Genomic DNA, 26,200 nt, shown 5'->3' with positions numbered 1-26,200 from the left:
TATCGTCTGAAAACTTGGACATAAAGCCTGATATACCATCATCAATATCATCTGTAAATACAGAAAACAACAATGGACCCAACACTGAACCATGAGGGACTCCACTAATAATGTTAGTACACGAAGAGCAGTGTCCATTGATTACCACTCTCTGTCTTCTCCCACTCAACCATCCCTTTATCCATAGCAGCAATTTGCTTCCAATACCACACTGCTTCAATTTGTGCAGCAGTCTTCCATGTGCAACAGTATCAAAAGCCTTTCTAAGATCCAAATATATGATACCAAAGTTATTCCCTGCATCCAGTTCCTTTGTGATCACATCATAGTATCCAATCAAATCAACTTAGTCAGACACGACTACCTCTTAACAAAACCGTGATGTTTCCAAGCTATAACTGGAATCTTGTCTAGATGATCCTGCAGTGCTTCTTTAACCAGTGCCTCCATTAATTTTCCTGGAACAGAAGTTAAACTAACGGGTCTATAATTACTTGTGTCGCCCTTCGATCCTCCTTTGTGGATTAGTCACATTTGCATATCTCCAGCCCATGGGTACCTCGACTGAGTTCAAGGAAGCTCTCATAATTATGGCTAAGGGTTTGCTTACTTCCTTTGCTGCCTCCTTTAATATAACTGGATAGATCCCATCCACCCCGGGTGCCTTTTTTATGTTTATCTTCAACAATTTCTCCTCCAATTTCCTCTCAGTTATTAAAAATCATCTAGCTCACTGCCAGAGTTTAATCTAGCATTCCCCTCCCTGAATAACTCCTCATGTTTGAATGTAGATGCAAAATACCCATTTAGTTTGTTAGCCACTTGAGCAGGATCATCAACAATTGAACCATCAATATGCAGTGGACCAATCTGATTTATTCCTTTCCTTCTGGAGGTTACATAGGTGAAGAACTCTTTGCTGTTTTTCTTTGCATCCTTTGCCTGCCTAATCTTTGTGACTTGGTTACAGACCAGCTTATATCTATCATAGGCTTCCATGTCACCCATTAGTTTATATGTATCCCATTGCATTTTACTTCATCTGTAGTTCATCTGACATCCATTTTGACCTAAACTTTAAACAATATTTCTTAGTTGGTATGTAAAGCCTAGTAGCTTCCAAGATAAATTCTTTGAATTCTTCCCATTTTGAATTTGCTGTTTGTAACATCATCATTTGGTCCCCACCGTATAGAATTTAAATATTTCTCAGACCTCCGTAGTCGACTTTACGAAAGCAAAAACCCTTCCATTAACCTCTGAGTAAATCTCACTTCAGCACACTGTGATCTCTGCCACCTAGTGGTTCCTTTATCTGCAGATTCTTAATGCATGAAGAATCAATACTGATAATCAGATCAAGAGTATTACTCCCTCTAGTTGCCTCCCGAACATGCTGCTGTAGAAAATAATCATTCAATAAATCCACAAAAGCCTTGTTAATGTGTGAGTGGCCATCCCACAAATTCCAGTCAATATCTGGGAAATTAAAATCTCCCATTATATATGGTCGACCAGGCTAGCCAGGTGGGTAAAGTGCCTGCCTGGCAACCCAAAGGTCGCGGGTTCGAATCCCGCCTCGGGCTTGGATCAAAATACTGCAAAAACCTTAGGAGGTGCATTATGGCCACTGAAGCCGATGCGCCAACAACTACAAAAAAAAAAAATCTCCCATTATAGGACTGACCCACTCTATTTTCCTGTACAGTTTTTTTGTTATACTCATCAGAGTCATTAGGCCTATAACATACTCCTAGTCTCAATTTGATTTTCCTAGTCTCAATTTGATTTCTCAATGCTTATGTCACACCAAACTGACTTGACACTGCACTGTCCAGCGATGTCGACTGGCTTCACTTCCTTGGATTTTATGTTTCTGAACTATTAGCATAACCCCTCCTCCCTTCCTATCCTGTCTATCCTTCCTGTACACATTGTACTCCCCAAATTCCAGTTCTGCATTCCTTATATCTGTGTGACACCATGTCTCTGATATCCCAACAATATCTGTCTTTGATGTTTTGACCAACACCTCAAATTCATCAAATTTATTTACCAAACTCCTAGCATTGGTGTACATGCAAGTATACATGCACCTGTTCCTATTCTTAGCTACCCTAACACAACCCATGTGTTTATTTGTACCGCAATGACTCCCAGCAGTCTCTGAAATACCCTGCACCTTGTTTTCCAGGCTGCTGCTCATTCCAATAGAAGCAGTGCAAGAATCACTTTCACCTCTGCCATCAGCTACTGTTAATCTATTAGTCCATGTATCCCCTCAAGCTAGCAGGTTTCCGACCCACCTAACACTGCCTCGAGAGTATCAGCAAATATTCTTGTACCCTTTCTATTTAAGTGTATCCCACCCTGTAGTAGCATCCCTGTCTTGCTTGATATACTTCTATATGGCTGCTTTGCTATGAATTATTTAGCATATTAAAATATGCTTCTAACCTATTATAGTATGTGTATTAACCCATTGTATTATTTGTATGCAAAACTCAGTTACAGCTGCTAATGTGCAAACTGATATTCTGTTATACTTTGGTAGATCTACGGAGGTTACATTTAATCATTTTGACAATGAATAGATTGTTAACTGAATATGATTTTTAACCATATTTAGCCATTTTTTAAACATTTTCTTTTAAAATATTTTTGCCATATTTTTTACCATATTTCCATGGGCACTGTCCTGAATTGGCTTCTATAATTCCCACTCTCCCTTTCAAAGCAGTCCTAACATGTGGTGCAACCAGCCAATATTCTTTTACTGTCCAACTTCAAACTCACAGAACCAACAATTCTTCTTCTTCTTCATTTATACATTCAACTTCTGTTTTCTGAAACAACCTTCCTTCATATGTATTCCCTGAAAATTAAAATCTACAGAAGTTAAAGGCTGATGTTAACATACATCTTCTTTCATCTTCTCAACCTCCAACCCATGCACGGTACTAAGTACTGTAGGTTCTAATACCTCTCGTGTTTGGGGTTTACATAAAAAAAACTACTCAAATGTGTTTGCTTCTACACCCTCGAGCCTGACTACTTGGTTACATATTTACTGAGAAATCTTATTCATCAATAGTGCTTAACAGTTGCTTATGCTTCTGTCTATCTATATGTTACTTATGATATAATGTAATTATGGCTATTATCAATTACGATAGAAATTATTCTGTTAGCAATCACTAATGCCATTGCAAAAATTGAGCACTATGCAATCAAAGTATATGCATATTACCATTGTAGTAAAGCTATAAATTCATAAATTTTATATTCTTATAAATGTGTACATATCACAGTTAATAAAGAAGATATAATTGATGCTATGTTGGATCACGATAAGTAATGGCATGAATCTATGCATATTAAATAGGCCAAAAATGGAAAAATGGATTAATCAAATTTTATATATATACATATTAACTAAATTATATAGTTATAAAACTAATCACTGCCTTTACGCATTGATGGGTACTTTGATGGGGACCAACCCCTATCAGTGCATAAATAAAAAGTAATTACTGGAATCACTATCTGGTTCTATGTGCCTCGTACTAGCATGAAGGAATGCTGGTCCAACAGATAGTAACTTAATTTTAAATAAAGAAATGATATTTGCAAAAGAACCTAGTAGATATGCTTAGCATTTCATATCCTGATAATAAATGGCTGAATATGTGTTTCCAAGTGTAATCACTATGTTCAGAATTGAGTGTCCCTAATTATTTTTATAGCAAAATAATTTTGTGAAAATTAATGCAATTTATTATGTAGAAACTTTTAAATTTTAAAGATTATACAAGTTAATCCTGATTTGTCGTGAAGGTATTACAGTAGTAATATTTTAATATTAATAAATGATAAGAGGGCAAATCAAGATAAATGAAATTAAAACATGAATAAAATAAAATAAGAATAAAAATAGCATAACCACAGCATTATGGCTGCAGGATTTCTCAGGCTCTAAGACAGATAGCCAGTGGCATGACCAACTGTACATATATACACTGATGAGCCAAAACATTATGACCACCTACCTAATATGACGTTGGTCCTCCACTTGTAACCAAAAAAGCTCGTACCTGGTGAGGCCTGGACACTACAAGATTTTTTATGTATCTTGTGGTATCTGGTACCAACATGTAACCAGCAGATCCTTTAACTAATGTAAGGTCCGTGGTTGAGACGCTGCAGATCGGAGTTGCTGTTCCAGCACAAACCACAAATGCTCGATGGGATTGATGTCTGGGAAATTTGGAGGCCAGGGCAATACTTGGAAGTCTTCCTCATGTTTCGCGAACCAGTCTCGAACAATCCGGGTGGTGTGGCACGGCGCATTATTCTGCTGAAAGATGGTACCGCCAGACGGGAAGACTGTTGCCATGAAAGTGTGTACCTGGTCAGCAATAATGTTTAGGTAGGTGGTAGATGTCAGAGTGCCTGGCACATGGATGACTGGACCCAGGGTATCCCAGCAGAACATCACCCAAAGCATGACACTGCCACCACCGACTTGTTTTCCTCTCACGGTGCATCCAAGTGCCTCCCACGGGCCGCTCCAAGTGCCATTAGCATGGCACTTGGAGCGGCCTGTGCCCCATTTTCAGCCGGGTTCGATGTACTGCGTGTGTGTTTCGACACATTACTCCCGTCACCAGCATTCCAGTTACCCGTGAGATGCACCACAGTCACCCTTCTGTTGCCACGTACCATCTTGGAGGGCCTTTGCTCACCTCAAGCAACGATGAGCCGTGGTAGTCCAACACCTCGCAGGCAGTTCATGGGTTTCCCCTCCTCGGGCCACTTTCGGTAGGTAGTAGTCACGACTGACTGTGAGCATCCCACCAGCCGTTCCATTTGAGATCTGCTCTAACCCAGTCGTCTGGCCATTACAATTTGGCCTTTGTCAAACTTGCTTAAGTCCGCTGCCTTTCTCATCTGAAGAACAAGAGTAATACTGATTAATGGAGCTCAGTATCAGGTGTTTTTTATACTGTGTCCCAGAGGGGAAGATGTCAACTGCAGGTGAACTACCCGCACACGCGCCGTAGTTCACCTGCAGTTGCTTCGATTTGCATAACGACTCGCTGGTCATAATGTTTTGGCTCATTGGTGTATATACAAGTCACCTCCATATAACATGCTATTGATTCTGGTGAATAATTGTTAATAATTTAACCCTTATTCAGTACCCCACCCCTGCTTTTGTCATATTGTAGCATTATAATCTAAATAACTGAATCAGGCATATCTGTCCATGTTGCTATGCGATGTGTTCTTACAAAAATTACAATATATATATATATATATATATATATATATATATATTTTTTTTTTTTTTTATTAATAGCTATATGTATAGCTATTAGTATAATAGCTATATGTATAGCTATATGTATAGCAAATAGGAAGTGGTGCTGACCTGTCAGGTGGAATTATAATGGAAAAAATTTAAAAGTGCCTGAAAAATAAAAGCAGATTATATAAAATTTAAATAAAATTAAATGAAAATATATAAATGGTGCTTAATTCTGTAGGTCCTAAGATTTTAACTATGTCATTAAGGGCCAGCAGCCAAAACCAAAGGAAACACAGCAATAAGCAAGGCCTCTGTTTCTGTTATGATGTATACACAGCGGACAACAAAGCAAGTATACGTATGCATCATAGCTGACCCGACAGAGACCAAAAATAAAAGGAATAAAGAACATTGTAACTACACCTGACAGGTCAGCACCACTTCTGATACACTAATCTAACCTATTTGTCTATATTTCATTATGTTTGTTGGGCATTTCTAGTATTACTAGTAGTTTCCCGGATCTATAAACCAATTTGATATATTTGTTCATTCTTTTGAACAGTCCATTTTATCACTACAACCTATTATTTTTATATATACATATGTAGTATTTTATATATTATATGTAGTATATATACGTATAATACAACCTATTATTTTTATATATACATATATATAGGCTGTGTGTGTGTGTGTGTGTACATAAACACACACACACGCACATAGGGCAGACTATGTGCTAGTTTAAATTTAAACTACAAATTAAAATAATTAGTGTAGTTTAAATGCTAAGGTCAATTTCATGTCCATATGTATTAGTAATAGCCGCATGGTGCAAGAAAGCCTATGGCTTATGCTGCACCAGCCAAAAAAAAAAAAAAAAAACAATGATAAAAAAAAAATAATAATTAATAAAAGAAAAGGAAATTAAACCTGTCATCCTATGCGCTTCCCTCACACGAAGGTACTATCCACATGACCTTTGAATTTCCCAAAACTGTCAGCCTCTACCACCCATGTAGGCAACTTATTCCAGTAATTATACTCGCTGGCTAAAATAAAACTTCCTGCAGTCCAATTTAAACATTTCCCCCCATAACTTGAATTTATGTCCTCTAGTTCTAGCAGCATTTATAATCTTGAAAATTTCATCCTCATTCATTTTACTGATGTCTCTCAGAGCCTTAAACACCTCAATCAAATCTCCTCTAAGGTGTCTAGTTTCCAAACTCTGCAACCCACATGAACTGTTGAAAAAAAGCCATGAATTAGGGTTGAATTTGAAAGTGTCTGCAATTCTGCCCAGACACGATAGGAGGGAGTATGTGATGAGAGCCTTGTTGATCAATTTGGCCCTGGAAAGATTGTGCAAGGCTCAAGAGGTAGAATTTTTTTCAGCCTGGTCTGTACTTGTTAACAGATGGGACTGCTTCTAGAGGGATGGGATACACTTAAATAGAAAGGGTGCAAGAATATTTGCTGCTGCTATCGAGGCAGTGTTAGGTGGGTCGGAAAACTGCTAGCTTTGGGGGATACAAGGACTAATAGATTAACAGTAGCCACTGGCAGAGGTGAAAGTGATTCTTGCACTGCTTCTATTGGAATGAGCAGAAAACAAGATGCAGGATATTTCAGAGACTTCTAGGAGTCATTGCGATACAAGTAAACACATGGGTTGTGTTAGGGTAGCTAAGAAAAAGAACAGGTGCATGTATACTTGCGTGTACACCAATGCTAGGAGTTTAGTAAATAAATTTGATGAATTTGAGGTATTGCTCAAAACATCAAAGGCGGATATTGTTGGAATATCAGAGACGTGGTGTCACACAGATATAAGGAATGCAGAACTGGAATTTGGGGAGTACAATGTGTACAGAAAGGATAGACAGGATAGAAAGGGAGGAGGGGTTATGCTATTAGTTAAGAAACACATAAAATCCAGGAAGTGAAGCCAGTGGACATCGCTGGACAGTGCAGTGTCGAGTCAGTTTGGTGTGACATAAGCATTGGGAGATCAAAATTGAGAGTAGGAGTGTGCTATAGGCCTAATGACTCTGATGAGTATAATAAGAAACTGTACAGGAAAATAGAGTGGGGCAGTAAATCAGAGAGTCTTATAATGGGGGAATTTTAATTTCCCAGATATTCACTGGAATTTGTGGGTTGGTCACTCACACACTAGCAAGGCTTTTGTGGATTTATTGGATGATTGTTTTCTACATCAGCATATTAGGGAGGCGACTAGAGGGAGTAAAATTCTTGATTTGATTATTAGTAGTGATTCTTCATGCATTAAGAATCTGCAGATAGAGGAACCACTAGGTGGCAGTGATCACAGTGTGCTGAAGTGGGATTTACTCAAAGAGGTAACTACCATCAGGGGTAAAGGGAAGGGTTATTGCTTTCGTAAAGGTGACTATGATGGTCTGAGACAGTATTTAAATTCTATACAGTGGGACCAACTGATGATGTTACCAACAGCAAATTCAAAATGTGAAGCATTCAAAGAACTTATCTTGGAAGCTACTGGGCTTTACATACTAACTAAGAAATATTGTTCAAGGTTTAGGCCTAAATGGATGTCAGATGAACTAATGAGACATATGACAGAGAAGAAAAATACATGGGATCCATATAAATTAATGGGTGACATGGAAGCCTATGATAGATATAAGCTGATCTGTAACCAGGTCACAAAGGAGATTAGGCAGGCAAAGGCAGATTATGAGAAATCCTTGGCAAAGGATGCAAAGAAAAACAACAAAGAGTTCTTTACTTATGTAAACTCTAGAAGGAAGGGGATGAATCAGATTGGTTCACTTGATATCGATGGTTCAACTGTTGATGATCCTGCTCAGGTAGCTAACAAACTAAATGAATATTTTGCATCGACATTCACACATGAGGAGTTATTCAGCGAGGGGAATGCCAGAGGTGTATTCAACTCTGGCAGTAAGGTAGATAATCTTGTAATAACTGAGAGTAAAGTGGAGGAGAAATTGTTGAAGATAAATACAAGGAAGGCACCTGGGGTGGATGGGATCTATCCAGTTATATTAAAGGAGGCAGCAAAGGAAGTAAGCAAACTGTTAGCCATAATTATGAGAGCTTCCTTGGACTCAGGAGAAGTACCCATGGGCTGGAGATATGCAAATGTGACTAATCCACAAAGGAGGATCAAAGGGCGACACAAGTAATTATAGACCCGTTAGTTTAACTTCTGTTCCAGGAAAATTAATGGAGGCACTGGTTAAAGAAGCACTGCAGGATCATCTAGACAAGATTTCAGTTATAGCTCGGGCACAGCACGGTTTTGTTAAGAGCTAGTTTTGTCTGACCAAGTTGATTTGATTGGATACTATGATGTGATCACAAAGGAACTGTATGCAGGGAATAACATTGGTATCATATATTTGGATCTTAGAAAGGCTTTTGATACTGTTGCACATGGAAGACTGCTGCACAAATTGAAGCAGTGTGGTATTGGAGGCAAATTGCTGCTATGGATAAAGGGGTTGTTGAGGGGGAGAAGACAGAGAGTGGTAATCAATGGACACTTCTCATCGTGGACTAATGTTATTAGTGGAGTTCCTCAGGGTTCAGTGTTGGGTCCATTATTGTTTTCTGTATTTATAAATAATATTGATGGTATATCAAGCTTAATGTCCAAGTTTGCAGACAATACGAAGGTTGGCAGGGTTGTCAAGGACACTACTGTCACTATGCTGCTGCAACAGGATCTGGAAAGGTTGAGCAGATGGGCTGAGAGGTGACAAATGAAGTTTAACATTGACAAATGTAAAGTACTACATATGGGAAACAGTAACCCCAGAGCAACGTATCAACTCTGTGGTACTACACTGACAGTGGTAGAGAATGAAAAGGACCTGGGGGTAATTGTGCAGGCAGATATGAAGTTCTCTGAGCAGTGCAGATGGGCTGCAAGAGTAGCTCATGGTGTCTTATCAATGGTATACAGGAATTTTTATATCAGGGATAAGGAGGTGATTATTCCCTTCTATAAGGCAGTGGTCAGGCCACACCTTAAGTACTGTATACAGGTCTGGAGGCCTCATTTCAAGAAGGATGTAGAGCTGCTGGAACGAGTACAGAGAAGGGCAACAAGGTTAGTGAATGGATCAAAGGGTTGCTCTTACGAAGAAACACTTAAGTTTTGCAAATTACAGTGTCTGGAGACTAGGCACCGGCGAGGTGATCTGATAGAGGTGTACAAAGCCTTGAATGGTTTGAGCATGCTCAATGCTGATGGGATTCTGCCTCTTGCTCAGAATAATCACCTGAGAGGGCATAAATTCAAATTGAGGAAAGACAGATGTAGATGTGTGGAAATTTGCCTTTAGCCAGCGGGCAATTGGTTGGTGGAACAGACTTCCATCCCTTATTGTGGAAGTTGATAGCCTAAATAAATTTAAGGCTCAGCTGGACAGGTATTTTGAATGAACAGAGCGGTGAAGTAGAAGTTTTTTTTTTTTTTTTTCTGGCTGATGCTGCATAAGCTTGCTTTCTTGCATCATATGCCTCTTCTTCTTCTTTAATGCTGCCCAATGGCGTTTGCGACTTCGTTTTGATATTGTTCTCTGTCTAGCGCTGCGTGTAGAATTTGTGCTGTTGTCATGTGAAGCCAGGTCTTGATGTTATCTAGCCATGCCATTTTCGGTTTGCATATGCCTCTACTAATGCTAATGCTAATGTGGGTTGCAGAGTTTGCATTTATATATTATATGTAGTATAATAAGTTGCATTTATATATTATATGTAGTATATATATGTATAATACAACTTATTATTTTTATATATACATATATAGGCTGTGTGTGTGTGTGTGTGTGTGTGTGTGTGTGTGTGTGTGTGTGTGTGTGTGTGTGTGTGTGTGTGTGTGTGTGTGTGTGTGTGTGTGTGTGTGTGTGTGTGTGTGTGTGTGTGTGTATATATATATGCACACGCACATAGGGCAGACTATCTGCTAGTTTAAATTTAAACTACAAATTAAAATAATTTGTGTAGTTTAAATGCCGAGGTCAATTTGATGTCCATATATATTAGTTTATTAGTATTATATTTGCATGATACTATTTATAACATTTAAACAAATATTCATACTGTTTTCAGTAATTTACTTCTTAATTAATTGCATCTCTTCTCGGTAAAGTGACATGTGATCCACCTTTTGTAACCGAGTGGTCAAGTAAAAGGGGCATAAGTACACATGCTTTGAGTGACTGGGATTAAAGCCTATGACTGTTAAATATGGTGCTGTTTCTTGTATTCTTTGTATCTTGTGAACTCCTCTGACTGTGTAGTCATCCTGGATTATAAACAAAGTTTATTTATTTATTTATTATATTAATGTATTTGTATTTTTACTTTTTTAATGTAGTCACTTGGAATTTGTGGATTGTAATGTATCTTATGAATACCAGAGTTTTGTATAATATATGTATATCATGCAAAACTGGATGACAATTTCTTTTTTTAAATTGTTCTATTTTATAGCCATACATAGAAGAAATTTTCAATCTTTTACGAGGAGATATATTTAGGAAGTTTATTGAAAGGTATGAAAAGCTGAATACTTTTTTATTTCTATATTTTTTCACTAACAGTTATAGATTTTCTTTTCATAACATTAATTTCATGGTGAACAATTTGCATGTTTGCCATTAACATTCAATATTTAATTTGCTGTTGTTAATAGTAAATATATGAAGAATGTTGTGAACACAGTAATGTGAAACTCCCTCAGGAAATTGATAAAATTATTTATTTAATGTTGTAAATAGAATCTGGCAAAGTAAAATTGATTTTTTTTTTTTGCATTTTGGAATATTTTTGCAGTCCAGAGTCTAAAATAGTGGATTTATTGTACAAAAACATTTAACCAAACACTTTGTAGTTGTGCGACATATGATATCAGATCATGCTATCATGCTTGTCCTATGTGCTTAAAATGATTACTTTTTAAGAATTAACCTTGCATTCAACTGTAGCATTTTGAAGCTTTTAAATTACGTTATACAGTAAAATCTAATAAATCTGGTAATAAAAATCCTGTACTTGGTTTGAAAATTATATTATGCACACATTGAAGAAAGAACTTGAATAAATAATATAATAAAGAAACAGAGAAAGGAAGAAAGTACAAAAATATAGTTAGACAAACTAACACATAGTAACAGAACATATTACCGACTATTCCAGAATATAATGAAATTAAACTACATATATTAAGAATGTGTTAGCAGAATGACAGGTCAAATAAGGAATAAATACAAAGAAAAACCCATTTACTAAAGCAAGGAAGGAGGTGGAGATGGGGGCAGGTAGGGGAGTAAATTTAGAATAAATAGAAGGAATATGATTATAAATAATTTATAAATTAATAGCCAATTAAAACAAATTTAACCTTTAGTGGTCCCCATGGCCAAATCAATTGAAATATTGCAATACTTGTATAAAAAGGAACTAAAAATCTACAATGACTAGTAATATGAAACAAAAATAATACCCTACCTAACTAGTAAAATGAACCAAAAATAAATCAGTGTGTCATAATTTTTCATATTACTGATCACTTAGTTGTGTTAGGTTTTTAGTTCCTTTTTATAGTGATATTTTGGCTCCTTTGGGTCAAGTAGGTGCTGCTAAATTTGCTTTAATTGACTGTCAACTTCTAAATTATTTTAGAATTATATTCTTTCTACAATATTCTTCATCTCAGCTAGCATTAATGATTTTGGACAGTTATTTCACCTTAATATTGGGCAATCAAGTCAAAATAAGAACAAAATTAATATTTAAAGACATAAAAAGTGTTAATTTTTACAAAACTTCCTAGTTCCACAAGAAACTCGCTCTGCAGAGCTTTCAGCTACCGGTAACTCAATACCATAAGCTCATAGGCATTCTAAGAATCCATTACCAGAAGCCTGGGCAATCTGGGAATTTGAACATGAAAGTGTTAACCATTTCTTGAGATTTGCTACACAACTTCCACGGCAAATACAAACCCATAGTTTATCTTTATCTTTTGTCTCATACTCAAAATATAACCTGTGCGTTTTTTTTTTTCACTAAACAGTCATGATTTTCTCTTTTGGTTTTTCACCTAGTTTGCCACAGATATTATTATTATTATTATTATTATTAGTATTATTATTATTAGCCATATGGTACAAGGAAGCCTGAGGCTTATGCTGCACCAGCCCAAAAAAAATATATATACATATATAACAGAAGTTATCTGGTTTGTTGACACATACATGAGGCAGCATTCAAATGACTTTGGCATTAAAAAAAATAATAATAAATAAATAATAATACAGAAAAGAAAAAAGATGAGTTTAGGGCTAAATAGTTCACATGACCATACTGAATACTGATATTATATTACCAACAATGGAATGGAAAACAGCAATTGACAGATAGTTTAATAGCAAATTCTAACATACTGTAACCATGCATACATGCTGGATATAGTGCAGTGCCTCTCATTTCATTTACCCTTATTAGGCGCATTCACATATATATGTGCTGAGTGCCTATTGTCTTCACCATGTCCATCCACGTATAACAGTGAAATAACTGTGCATATCGTAATTAGCTTGTTTCTAATTCTTCAGTTTCATTTTCTGCCTACACCAAAGCCCGCAACAATTGTAAAGCAGTTATTAATCAGTTCAAACTAGAGTTTGAACAAGCTAAGAGTAGAAAACTTGCTTCTTGCCCTAATGGTAGCCGAGCATTCTGGTCTCTTGCCAAAGCTATTGGCCGCAACTTTTGCCCATCTCTGTTCCCACCTCTGTCCAAACCAGATGGTTCTATTGTCACTTCAGCCAAGGATAAAGCTGACCTGCTAGCATCCCATTTTCCCTCCAACTCATGTATCAATGATCTTGGTAAAACACCTTCCACCATTCCCAACACACTCCATTCAATGCCTCCTGTGGTCTTCCATCAAAAGGATGTAAGAAGGATTTTGATGAATCTTGATGCTAAGAAAGCTCCAGGTCCCAATGGTATTTCTCCACTTGTTCTCAAAACCTGTGCTCCTGAAATTACTCCTGTTCTTTGCCACTTTTTTCACTTTCTTATTCCAAAAGCGTTTTTCCTTCTGCTTGGAAATTTGCTCATATCCAGCCAGTTCCTAAAAAGGGTGACAAATCCCTCCCACCCAATTATCGTTCCATTGCAATTACTTCTACTCTTTCTAAAGTAATGGAGAAATCAATTAACTGCCAACTCTTAAGCTCCCTAGAAACATTCGGTCTAATCAAAGATCGCCAGTATGGATTCCATCAGTGTCGATCCACTGGTGATATTCTGGCATATGTTACCCATTTATGAACTAATTCAATGGAAAAGTTCGTTGAAACACAAGCAGTTGCTCTTGACATCTCAAAGGCTTTCGATCGTGTTTGGCATAAACTTCTTCAAAACAAGCTTCCATCTTATGGTTTGTCAACTGTTTTTTGTAATTGGTTATCCAGTTTTCTCTCTGATCACTCACTGAGGGTGATGGTAGATGGCTCTCTGTCGTCTAACTTCTCCACTAATGCCGGTGTCCTCCAAGGTTCAGTTCTTTTCCCCACTCGTTTCCGCTTGTATATTAATGACCTTCTTCCATTGACTGGAAATCCTATCCATAGTTTTGCCGATGATAGCACATTGCATTCCACTTTCCATTTTGAGAAACCTTGCCCTGCTCAATCAGCTTCAACTTCTCGAAAATCTGCTACCAGTTCCTTAAATGCCGATCTCCAGATAATTCTCCAGTGGGGCAGAGACAACTTAGTTGATTTCAATCCTTCTAAAACTCAGTCTTGTCTTATATCTTGCAAAAAGGATTCTTCTGCTCCTATGCTTATCTTTGGTGACACTCCGATTTCTGGGCAAAATGATATATCTCTTTTGGGGATTATCTTGACTTCTAATCTCTCTTGGCACAAGCACATTACAAATATTCCTTCCTCTGCGTCTAAAAAACTTGGTTTTCTCTTTTTCTCTCGGCGTTACTTTTCTTCCAAACAACTGTTCACTCTGTACAAATTGCAAATCCACTCTTCCATGGAATATTGTTCCCACATCTGGGGTTGTGCCCCCAAAACCTCTCTCAGACTTCTTGATTCCGTTCAGAAGAAGGCAGTTAGGTTAATTAATGATTCATCTCTAACAGAGTCTCTCCACTCACTGTCTCATAGATGTATTGTTTCTGCTGCATGCCTCTTCTACAGATATTTCCATGGGCACTGTTCTTCTGAATTGGCTTCTATAATTCCTGCACTCTCTTTCAAAACAGTCCGAACATGTGCCGCCACCAGCGAACATCTATTTACTGTCCAACTTCAAACTCACAGAACCAACTTTTCATCTTCCTCGTTTATTCATTCAACTGCCGTTTTCTGGAACAACCTGCCTTCATACGTATTTCCTGAAATTTACAGTCTACAGAAGTTCAAGTCCAATGTCAAAACAAATATCTTCCTTCATCTTCTCAACCTCCAACCCAAGCGTGGTACTAAGTACTATAGGTTCTAATACCTCTCGTGTTTGGGGTTTACATAAAAAAAAAAAAAAAAAAAAAAAACAGCGGGACTCCAAGTGGACAGATTTACATAAATTTTGTATTTCAGCTTGTTAAAATTATTTGTTGAGTTTAACCAAATTCCATTAAAATTGCACAAATAGAAATTGAGCAATTATTATTGTGGGAAAAAAGAAATTCTTAGATAAATGTAGTTTTAATGCACTATTTTTGTCTTAAATGGTCCGTGCATGCTTCGTGTGTGTATTGTTATGTAAACTCATGCATGTGATATTACCTGTAAAAAAAAATATATATATATATATGTATATATTATTCATAATTTATATACTTTATATTCTTCATTTCCTCCAACTCATTTTTTTTCCTCTCTCTGGGCTATTAGTTTATACGAGGGCAGGAGTGTCTGTTGTTATCCTATTTTGCTGTCCGACACCTTATTATTTCTAGGAGCTAAAAAAAAGAATCATCACTTTTTTTTTTTTTTTTTTGACTGGTGCAGCATAAGCCTCAGGCTTCCTTGTACCATATAGCTAATAATAATAATAATAATAAAAATAATAATAATATTTCATTACCTAATTTCACCTCCTGTTAGCTAAACTGCTATGCCATTGCCTATGACCACAAAAGACAACCAGTATCCTAAATGAATATATATAAGATATACTACCAAGCTTTGTCTTTGCCACCAGTTGCAAGATAGGCCAGTAGATATCTCCTATTACAGAAACCACATATACAGAAAAATTTTATAAATAACACACGCACAGATTTGTATTAATATTAAATTGTTTTTCCCACCGTATAATTCTTTTTATATTAACAGTAATGTTTAATTTTGTATGACTGCATCACTGTAAAGCCATACTATTCCAACCACGTTTCTTTTTCTTTTCCTAACACTAATTATAAATTATTTCAATGCACTTGTATTCTAAATATGACTATAGAGGTCTCTATTTTGAATTTCTTCACAGCTTACTATGAAGTCTGCTTCGCTGCTATAAATTGCTTTGTCTTGTAGATATATTGATCATTTGGTTTAAGCCTGCATACATTCATCTACCCCACTGAATTTGTGCGTCTCAGCTTCCCGCCTTTATTTTTTCTGTCAGATCATTTTCTCCTCGCATTTCTTGAAATACTCCAGGTATTGTACACTTTCACTGTCTTATCATACTTTTAATTTCATTTTAGATTTGTTTCTCGGCTTGTCTCGACACATTTTTCCTTTCAGCACAAGCATTTGCTATTAGCCCCCTTTTATACTAATGCTTACAAATGCCAGAGCCCATACTACAAGGTTGGGCTTCACAACCCCAGCAAGCCTAGTGTTTTAATAATATATAATTTTTCATGTTATTAAACATGAAAATGTTTAATAACATTTCTATGCTTTTTTATTTTTCTGCTGTCTAATTCTAAATTTCTTCCCATTTGTTAAGCTATTAGTGTAATACAAGGGTGAAACGAACATTCCTACTATCCTACTTCTATTGCTAGTTTTTCGTCTTTATTTATTTAAAATACTCCTTTTCCCTTCCTCATTCTCAATTTAATAGCTCACTCTTATACCATTTGCTTGTTCCAAATTTATTTTAAAAATACATTGATTTCTTATCTAAACATAGTTAAATCCTACCCTAAATTCCACATATTTATATTAATCATATTGATATTAATCATTTTTATCCCAACTCAATACTTATTTTTACCTAAATAAATTACACTGCATTGGGATTACCTTATCCATGCTGTATTAGAAAGTGCTAATTTCATTTCATTCCTTTTTTGGCCTTTCACTTTTCTTCTGCTGCTATTGAGAAGTATAAGAATGCAGTTCCTGATGCATGATCAGGTGTAGTCAGTCCCCTGATGAAATACCTGATCATGTATCAATATTTATTTCTGCTGACATCAGATCAAGCATTTTTTGAATTAACTATATTAGACCTTTTACTAAAATTGTTTCCCCCCCCCTCATATCTGATGACAGCTACACCATTTTCATTTTATTTTTATTTGCATTTTATTAATATTTTGTTGTACTTATTTTACTTTACAGTTCCCCCACTTTATATTGGCTTGTCAATTCAGCACATAATTTACTTAATTCATCATAGATATTAACATTCTTTCACCTTTCACTAATCTATTACTCTTCTTTTTTCTACTTTCCTCACCCTTATAGTTACTGGCACCTTGTGTAACTTTCACATCCATTTATACTTACTTTATTTAATTTAATATTAATACAAATTACATATACTCTTGCAGCCTTTAATGTTGTGCTTCCATAGCCAGATGGGCAGGAGCAGCAGTGCGTAGCACATGCTTCTTGATTAGACCGGGGTTCGAGCCCGTGCCCACCAAATACAGAGGATGTGGAAAGGTCAGGGGATGACCACCGAATATCCCTGGAGCAATATGACCTTAGTTGCTAATGCTCCTAAAAACCAAATAACAAGCATCCTTTAATGATGATTTGCACTTTTAGTTGTATCTGTCATACCTAATTTATTAATCTTGCTTTTACCGAAACCATTTCATCTAATGTTTACCTCTTTTATATGTGACTCTTTAGACTTTTCTTTTATGGCTAAGTTTATAGATGGTAAACATATAGAGTTTTATTAAGTGTTCAAAAAATTAAATTAAAAAAATTGAATGTGCCTGAAATGTACATTAACTAACTTTGCATATTATGCTGTCATTTGTTGGATATAGGTAATTCTTTCAGTGTCACTGTCACAATTACATTGCATCAAACATCCTTGAAACTATTACATAGGAAAGAAAAGTGATTGCAGTTTTGGATTTTCAAATATTTATTTCTGCTGACAGAAATAAATATTTGAAATAGTTATAGGAATCACCTGTTTGCTTCCATGGCAAAATTTTCATTGAACATTGTTAACAATGAATCATTTTATTGTATTGTACTATGAGTATGTGTTTCATTTCACAACAAGGAAAATGCTGGTTGAAAAGCTGCCAGAAACTTTTCTTTGGTTGTATGGTAATAAAAAAAAAATGCAAGCTGGACTCAGCAAATGATGACTGAATAAAGCCTGAGTTTAAGTTAGAAGATTCTAGCTGTTATAATAGTTAAAAACCAAGTTCTGTTGACAGAAAGGCCATGATGCTCCACTTAATAGCACCCTCACTCCGAAATATGATCACAAATCCTACAATCTGTCTCACCAATATAACACACTCCACAGTAGAATCTGCATATGGGGATTATTCACCAGGCTAATTTTGCAAGTCCAACTGTAACTGAGCAGCACTGTTGTAAGCATCATATTATTTGCAACTTATATTCCAGTGTTGAAATATTGGACTGTGCACATAAACTTGTCATCAATTGTTGTTAGAAGTGTTCACATAGGTATAGCAGTTCCTGACATTAATCCCAGTCAAGGAACCCACATACACTCTGTACACTCTGTTATGGAGACAGTTGTTTTACATGATGGGCAGTGGTGAACTTATAATATGGCTAATAGATGTTGTTCTGCTTCCACAGAGAGCAGTGTCTGACATTTTCTTTCTCCCTCCCCTCTCTCTGTAAGTGTGCATATGCCCCTATCTGCCCCCCCCCCTCACTTCTGTCTTACTTGGTTGCCATTCACGATTCATGTTCATCTGTTGATAGCACATATTACAAGTTTTCTGGTCTTCTGCAATGTAATGATGCATATTACTTTTCCTTAACATTGATAAAGGAGCACTTAACCCTGAAAGTTTCTTTGTGTATATTTTGTTTTATCACTTTTATGATTTTTCTATATATATTTGTCACTTTTATTTCTATTTGTATTTTGTATCTGTTTTCTATCTTCAGTGCATTATGCCACTTTGTCTCTCTATCTCTAATATATATATCTATCTCCCTATATATATATATATATATATATGGAGATTATGACTTCTCAGTTATGGCCATCACTAGATTATGCAATGAATAATTACGATCTAAGTTGGAGGCTGTTCTTTGATTATGATGTCATTGTAGCAGAAGAAATTATGTATAGAAAAGGCACTGTAATGTTATCTGGTAAATAAATGTATTTGTTGTGGTATAATAGTGTGTTTGAGTTTAATTTATTGATATTTTTGGCTGTTTTAAGATTTTTTGTTCATTTATAAAAGCAGTTAATATCAGGTCAACCACTACATTTAGTTTTATTAAGCTTTAGCAATCAGTTCTAATCATTTTGTTAAGGGAAAGTCTTGTCTGACAAATTTGATAGGATATTATGATGTGGTTACAAAGGAACTAGATGCAAAAAATAATTTTGATATCATATATTTGGATTTCAGGAAAGCTTTTGACACTGTTGCGCATGGAAGACTATTGTACAAATTGGAGCAGAATGGTATTAAGGGTAAGTTGCTACAATGGATAAAAGGATGGTTAAGTGCGAGAAGACAGAGGGTGGTAATGAATGGGTGCTGCTCTTCGTGGACTAATGTTATTAGTGGAGTCCCACAGGGTTTGGTGTTGGGTCCACTGTTGTTTTGTATATTTATCAATGATATTGATGAAGGTATATCAGGCTTAGTGTCGAAGTTTGCAAATGATACAAAGGTTGGCAGTGTTGTTAATGACAGTAATGGCAGTGTGCTACTGCAACAGGATCTAGATAATTTGGGCAGATGGGCTAAGAAGTGGCAACTGAAGTTTAACCTTGACAAATGCAAAGTACTGCATATGGGTAGAAGTAACCCCAGAGAAACGTACCAACTGTGTGGTACTACACTTAAGGTGGTGGAAAATGAAAGGGACCTGGGAGTGGTCGTGCAAGCAGATATGAAGTTCTCTGAGCAATGCAGACAGGCTGCCAGGGCAGGTCATGGGGTTTTGTCAATGATATATAGGAATTTTGCTAGCAGGGAAAAGGAGGTGATTATCCCTCTGTATAAGGCAATGGTCAGGCCACACCTTGAGTACTGCATCTGGAGGCCTCATTTTAGGAAGGATGTAGATTTACTTGAGCGTGTACAGAGAAGGGCAACAAGATTGGTGAGGGGAATGAAGGGATCCTCTTACCAAGAGAGGCTTAAGTTCTGCAAATTGCAGTGGCTGGAGACTAGGCACCTGCGCGGTGATCTGATTGAGGTATATAAGGCCTTGAGTGGGTTGAGCACGCTGAATTCTGATGGGATCCTTCCACTTGTTCAGATTACGAACCTAAGGGGGCATAAATTCAAATTAAGAAAAGACAGATGTAGAATAGATGTGCGGAAATTTGCCTTTAGCCAGCGGGTGGTTAATTGCTGGAACGAACTTCCATCTGTCGTTGTGGAAGTTGATAGGTTGAATAAATTTAAGGAGGAACTGGACAGGCATTTGGAGGGAATGGTGTGATTTTTTTTTTTTTTTTTTTTTTGGCTGATGCTGCATAAGCTCATACATTTGCTTTCTTGCATCACATGCCACTACTACTACTACTATTTTACCGGGGCTTGTTATATGGACACTTATGATAATAGACAACGTTTCATAAGGAATATTGCCTCATCACTTTCATTTTATAAAAGTAGCCTTTTGGTGTCTTATAAAAATAGTGCTCTGTTTTTATATTAAGAAAACTTATTGTTCATTGATGAAGATTATTAAATTTTTATTTTGAATGTGATTAAGGTAATAGTGCAATTTGAATAAATGTTTATTGGAGTAGGTTCATTTGGAATTATTATTATTGCTAATTTTTTCATATCACATAATTTATTTAAAAAAGAATAATGCATATAGAACCTCAAAATATTTAATTAACTAGGCAGTTTACAATTCATCAGTTTTATTCTTTGAATTACTTATTGTATGAACATTCTTATTTTGTATTGTACATATATTTTAGCAGCTGAGATTGTGCTGATTAATGGCATTGAGATTTCATTAACAACTATTTAAGCATCAATTTAATAAAACTTTATATTTTAATGGTAGGGTGTACTTCTTTTTCAGTGATAAGTATACAAGGTTTTGCCAGTGGAAAAATTTAGAACTAAATATTCAAGTAAGTTAAATTTGCTGTTTTTGTTTGTTAATATATTTATTTATTTGTTTAAATTATAATTAAAGTATGAAAATGTACAGAACGTGACATGTTTCTTCACATAAACTAAGAAAATAAGACTTGTCTTAGCCTAAGAGGATAAATTCATCTCTCATATGGTATGGCACTTGATACAAATTGTTCCATTTTTGCATAAAAAACAAATAGTACTTCCTACAAAAGAGAAGTACTTGTATAATGCCATTTATTTGTAATATTACTATATAGATAGCTGTGTAGAAGGTTTATTGCTTTCTGTCAGTCAGTGGGTAGTCATATCAAAGTAGCATACATAGAAAAACCACCATAGCCAAGTTAGGCTACAGTGGTCAGGCACAAGGGTGCTTTGCATGACTGTGGTTCAAGCCTGAGTGACTACTAAATATGGTGCTGTTTCTTGTATTGTATCTCGTGAACTCTTCTGACCATGTGGTCATCCCTGAGTATAAACAGAATTTTTTTTTTTTATTTATAGCTATCATCATATTTATGTTGGAGATTCATCTTAGAAAGAAATCCAACCAAAAAAATGTATTTTTATTTATAGCTGCCATACTTATGAAGGAGAATCTTTTTTTTTTTTTTTTTTTTTGGCCCGGGTGCCAAGCGATTGTGACTGAGCGATTTCTCTGTGCTTTCACTGCGATTCTCAAAAGGTGAATTCTAGTTCTCTTTTATGTTTTTCTCCTTCTTAATAAATCCTTTTATTTAATAGCATCTCTTTTTTCAAAAGTACTGATCAAGAGCAAAAAAGGAAAGAAACCTTTCTTTTTTTCATATTTAATAGACTAACTCCTACTAATTTCGCTTGGTCACACCAGGCACTGCTTCTGCCTCCCCATGGCGGGGCCGGTAACCTTGGCAGAAAAGTTCATCTGTCAGGGGCTAAGAGGAGCCAACATGGAACAAAATATGTTTCCATCTATAGAGTCGACAAGCTGTCGGCCAAATACTGAACATGAACATGATTCGTCACAAGCAAAGAGGTTGAAACCAATCCTTCGGTGGCAGACTTACCAGCATTTTTAATAATGCACTCACTATCAGAACAGCCTCTCAGTAAGCTATTCCCTTCTCTAATCTAAAAACACCTGGAAAGTACTGCAGGATCTCCCAAGACGGTTAAGTGACTGCAATCAGGGGACTCACTTGTTGAAACTCTAAATAACAGGCTTTCTGAAAAACTACTAAAAATTACAAATTTTGCTGTATTCCAGTTAACGTTACTCCACATGCAACCCTAAATACATCAAAGGGTGTAAATCTAGTTGGGACCTGATGAATGTGATGGGGCAAGAAATTAAAGAGCTTCAGGAACAGAATGTAATCGCTGTAAAAAGAATTATTGTCAAAAGAGACAATATACTCATACCTTCCAGAAATATCATTCTCACCTTTAACAGTCCAAATCTGCCCTCATCAGTAAAAGCAGGATATCTTCTTTGCCGCACTCGTCCTTTCATACCCAATCCGTTGAGATGTTATAAATGCCAAAAGTATGGCCACTCTCAAACGACATGCAGAGGCAACCCAGTTTGTCCCAACTGTGGAGCCTCCGATCACATTCAAGGTGATTGTTCGGTGAAAGAAATGATCTGTCCCAACTGCAAAGGCAACCGTCCTGCCTACTCTAAGACATGTGAGAGATGGAAAATAGAGAAAAAAATTGTGAAATATAAAGTTGAAAATAAAGTTAGCTATCAGGAAGCAAGAAAATTAATTGCACCCAGTATACCTAACTGTACCTATGCCAGTATCGCAAAAAAATATCAGACAATAGCCATGCAAACTGATGTTACCGTTCCACATAACATATCAATCTCTGACTGGGCTCGAGCTGTCCTCTCTCAGCAAGAGTCCAATACCCTGAAGCACTCAGACCAAGCAAGTAATACGCCTCTTAAGATTCCAGTAAAATCGCCTCCTCCGCTAGTGATTGCTACTACTTCAAATAATCCTAGTTCATCTTCAAAAAAGATTATTCAGAACACATCAATGGATCCATCGTATTCATCCAAACAGGAAGATCCGGTTCTGGAAATATTTGTTGGTGGCACATAGGAAGGCACGCTACTGTTCTGACATTGCTGTACAATAAGTAAATATAAGTAAAATGAAAGTCAGTCGTCTGCTGCCAGGCGTAAGAAAATCCCAAGAAATCTCGAGATTTATCTGGCTAATGCAAAATTAGCCAGATAAACGCCCAAGAAAATACATTTCAATCAAAAATTTGGAGATATTATTGTTTGCTTTGGGTATTATTGTATCCAGAGATATTTTGTGTAGTTCCAAATAACTTTTAAAACTAAAAATGAGATATCTCAGGATAATCCCTGAAGGGGTTAATTAATATTGTTATGTTTGTAAAATCTAAGTTGTTATATGTATTTAGTTAAAAAAGTATAATTTAATTGACAATGAAGTTTAACAAGATTAATAAATTTTACTGATTAATTGATAATACTATACTAAGCTGACAGATTTCTAATACTGTGCTACTTGTTTTCTCTCTCTCGTTTTACCTTAAACCTTATGCTATCTAGTTCGGGATATATGTTGTATTGTATAATGGTGGCAAGTTACGAATGGTAAATCTATGGACACTGAGTATTAATTAACTTTCAAAATCGCACTATCTAAATTCAAAATAAACCAAGGGGCTTGACTAGGTCCATAAGCTACTTATAGGAAATAATTTAATATAACAATTAAGTCAATAAAATGGCTAAATATAAATAAAAACTTTAGTGTTTGCCAGAGTTGCAAAAACTTATAAAACATATAGATTGGGTACCTTTACCAATACTATGTGGAATTCTCTTGAAATAATATAAATAGTTGTTAAAACATCATAGTGTTCATGTCGCAGTTGTTGCCTGCTATGTAACGAATTACAGATGTGAAAGCACTATTGATGATGTAAACATACTTTGTTTTCCTGTACTAGTGTTAAGCTATTGTTGTATTATGTTAATACTTTATTAACATAAATGCAATTTAAAGTTTCAAATAAAATTTCTATTTTTCATTAAGAAAATATCCAGTTCCCTCATCCTGCAGCCCACAGATATAGAAATTCTTCTAAGGAAAAAGGTTGTGCATCACTCTTTTAATGAAACTATTGGCCCTAATTTTTTTTTTTTTTTTTTGTTAAGTTCAATAGATTTACTAAATGCCTGTCTCCATAAACCTGAGGTAGTGCAGAACTTATTGGAAGCAGAACAGGTTCAAAGAATGAATGCATAACATGGTCACTGGACTTAAATCCCATTTAACATGTATGACAGGGATGTTCAAATCTTAGCTTGGGAGCCAAAATTTGTATGTGCCTATACTCTAGGCACTACAGAGTAGATCATCTAAAAATCTTTAGAGAAGGGTAATAAAAATTTAATTCACTTCACAAGAGGTTGATATACTGTTTAAGAAAATAAATGTACAAATTAAAGAAAGTAATGTGATTAAGTTAAATGAAATGATTAAACTAATAAACAAACATTTAAAACACTCTAGTTTTTGTCTCCGACTTGTTTCTTCTTGCAAATATTTTGGTGTAATTTCTTGATGCCCAAAACTTAATTATAAAGCTTGAAAAACATGTCTTACAGGACATAATAAATTATGTCCTGTAAGATATGTTGGAGGTCTGATGATGTGGCATTTCCTTCCATGATCTCTTGGTGATATGAGTTCAAGTAATGAGCTAAAGGAGTAAGCAAGTTAGTGAAATACTTGAATGGTACTCTTGAGTGGAATATGATATGAAGTTTTAGTATTGCAAAAAACTTGAGACAAACATGCATGTAACCTGGAGTGGAATACTTGATATGTGGTTTATGCTATGAAGCTTTATTATTGCCAGTAGTACATAGGATGAGTATGCATGTAGCTCATTTCTTTTATTATTAACCAAGTCAATATTATTTAATCTGAATGAACCATTTACATCTGATACTTTTATATCTGTAATAACACAAAGGTGGATCAAGAAAATCATGCATCCATTTTCTTAAAGTGCAGTATAAACATGGAGATTTTTAATAACATATTGTAAACATACTATTACAGTTCTGCTTCTTAAAAATTTCATCTTTTCAATAACGTCTAAGTTTGATGAAATAATATGAAGTATTATTTCATCAAACTTAATATAGAAATAATATGAAGGGTGGCAGGAAAATTAACGACAGTAATCAGGGTATGCCATTCAGGGCTTTATACACTTCAATCAGATTACCTCGCAGGTGATCTGATTGAGGTGTATAAAGCCTTGAATGGTTTGAGCATGCTCAGTGCTGATGAGATTCTTCCTTTTGCTCAGAATTTTGCTCAGAATCGCCTAAGAGTGCATAAATTCAAATTGAGGAAGGACAGTTGTAGGATAGATGTGCTGAAGTTTGCCTTTAGCCAGCGGGTGGTTGATTGCTGGAACAAATTTCCATCTGTCGTTATAGAAGTTGATAGCTTAAATAGATTCAAGGCAGAACTAGACAAACATTTGGAGCTAGTGGATGGGTGAAATGAGAAGGGTGTGTGTGTGTGTGTTTTTTGTGGTTTTTTTTTTTTTTTTTTTGGCTGATGCTATATAAACTTGCTTTCTTGCATCATGTGCCTTTTGCTAATGCTAATGCTGCTGTTGCAACAAGCTCTAGAAAAATTAGGCAGAGGGAGCTGAGGAGTGGCAACTGAAGTTTAATATTGACAAATGCAAAGTACAGTAAACCCCCGCTATTCGCGGTTTCGCGTATTCGCGATCGCCGATTTAATATAAAATGAAACCTAAAAAAATGTGAATTTTAAAACGCTGTGAATATTTTCCGCCATAAAAAACATGGGCGTGGCTAAAATTATCTTTCCCAGTCAAAACAGCGCTCAGTGGGTGGGGGGAGAGGGGTGAAAAAATTGCGAGCGTGGATGTTTCTCGCTAATCCTTGTTCAGTATATGTTATGCATTTGTCATGGAAGGTTTCGTCGTTTGCTTTTAATTTATATGTTTATAAATTGAATAAATTTATCAATTTATAAATTGATATGCTTACAAAAATGATAAATCTACCGTTTTGCAGTGTAAAACAGACTTTTTCGAGTGTGTTAACGGAAGAAAGTGACTTTATTGTGGACAAGTTCTTTCTAACCCATACAAAAATATGGCTACGAATAAAAAGAGAAATGTGAAAATATCAAAAAAGGTGATGACATTAGCGAATAAAATTGAGTTATTAGACGATTTCTAATGGTGAAAGCGTCTCCTCAGTG

At 35.8% G+C, this 26,200-nt stretch overlaps 1 protein-coding gene across 2 annotated transcripts in view; it reads left to right on the top strand.

The window, feature by feature from the left end:
• The window catches only part of Gprk1 (G protein-coupled receptor kinase 1), a 485,675-nt gene that overhangs the window by 283,071 nt on the left and 176,404 nt on the right, over positions 1–26,200 (top strand). Inside the window, exons 6-7 of one of the 2 annotated variants that reach the window (XM_090370993.1) lie at positions 10,829–10,890; positions 20,854–20,905. In XM_090370993.1, the coding sequence (XP_090227119.1) occupies positions 10,829–10,890; positions 20,854–20,905 (114 nt within the window). The remainder of the gene's footprint in view (positions 1–10,828; positions 10,891–20,853; positions 20,906–26,200) is intronic. The other variant, XM_090370992.1, reaches the window with a different exon arrangement.

This window comes from Mastigoproctus giganteus, chromosome 3 (assembly GCF_048544385.1).
Source record: "Mastigoproctus giganteus isolate SK-2022 chromosome 3, ASM4854438v1, whole genome shotgun sequence".
NCBI classification, from domain to species: domain Eukaryota; kingdom Metazoa; phylum Arthropoda; class Arachnida; order Uropygi; family Thelyphonidae; genus Mastigoproctus; species Mastigoproctus giganteus.
This window is presented reverse-complemented; position numbering and strand designations above follow the sequence as displayed.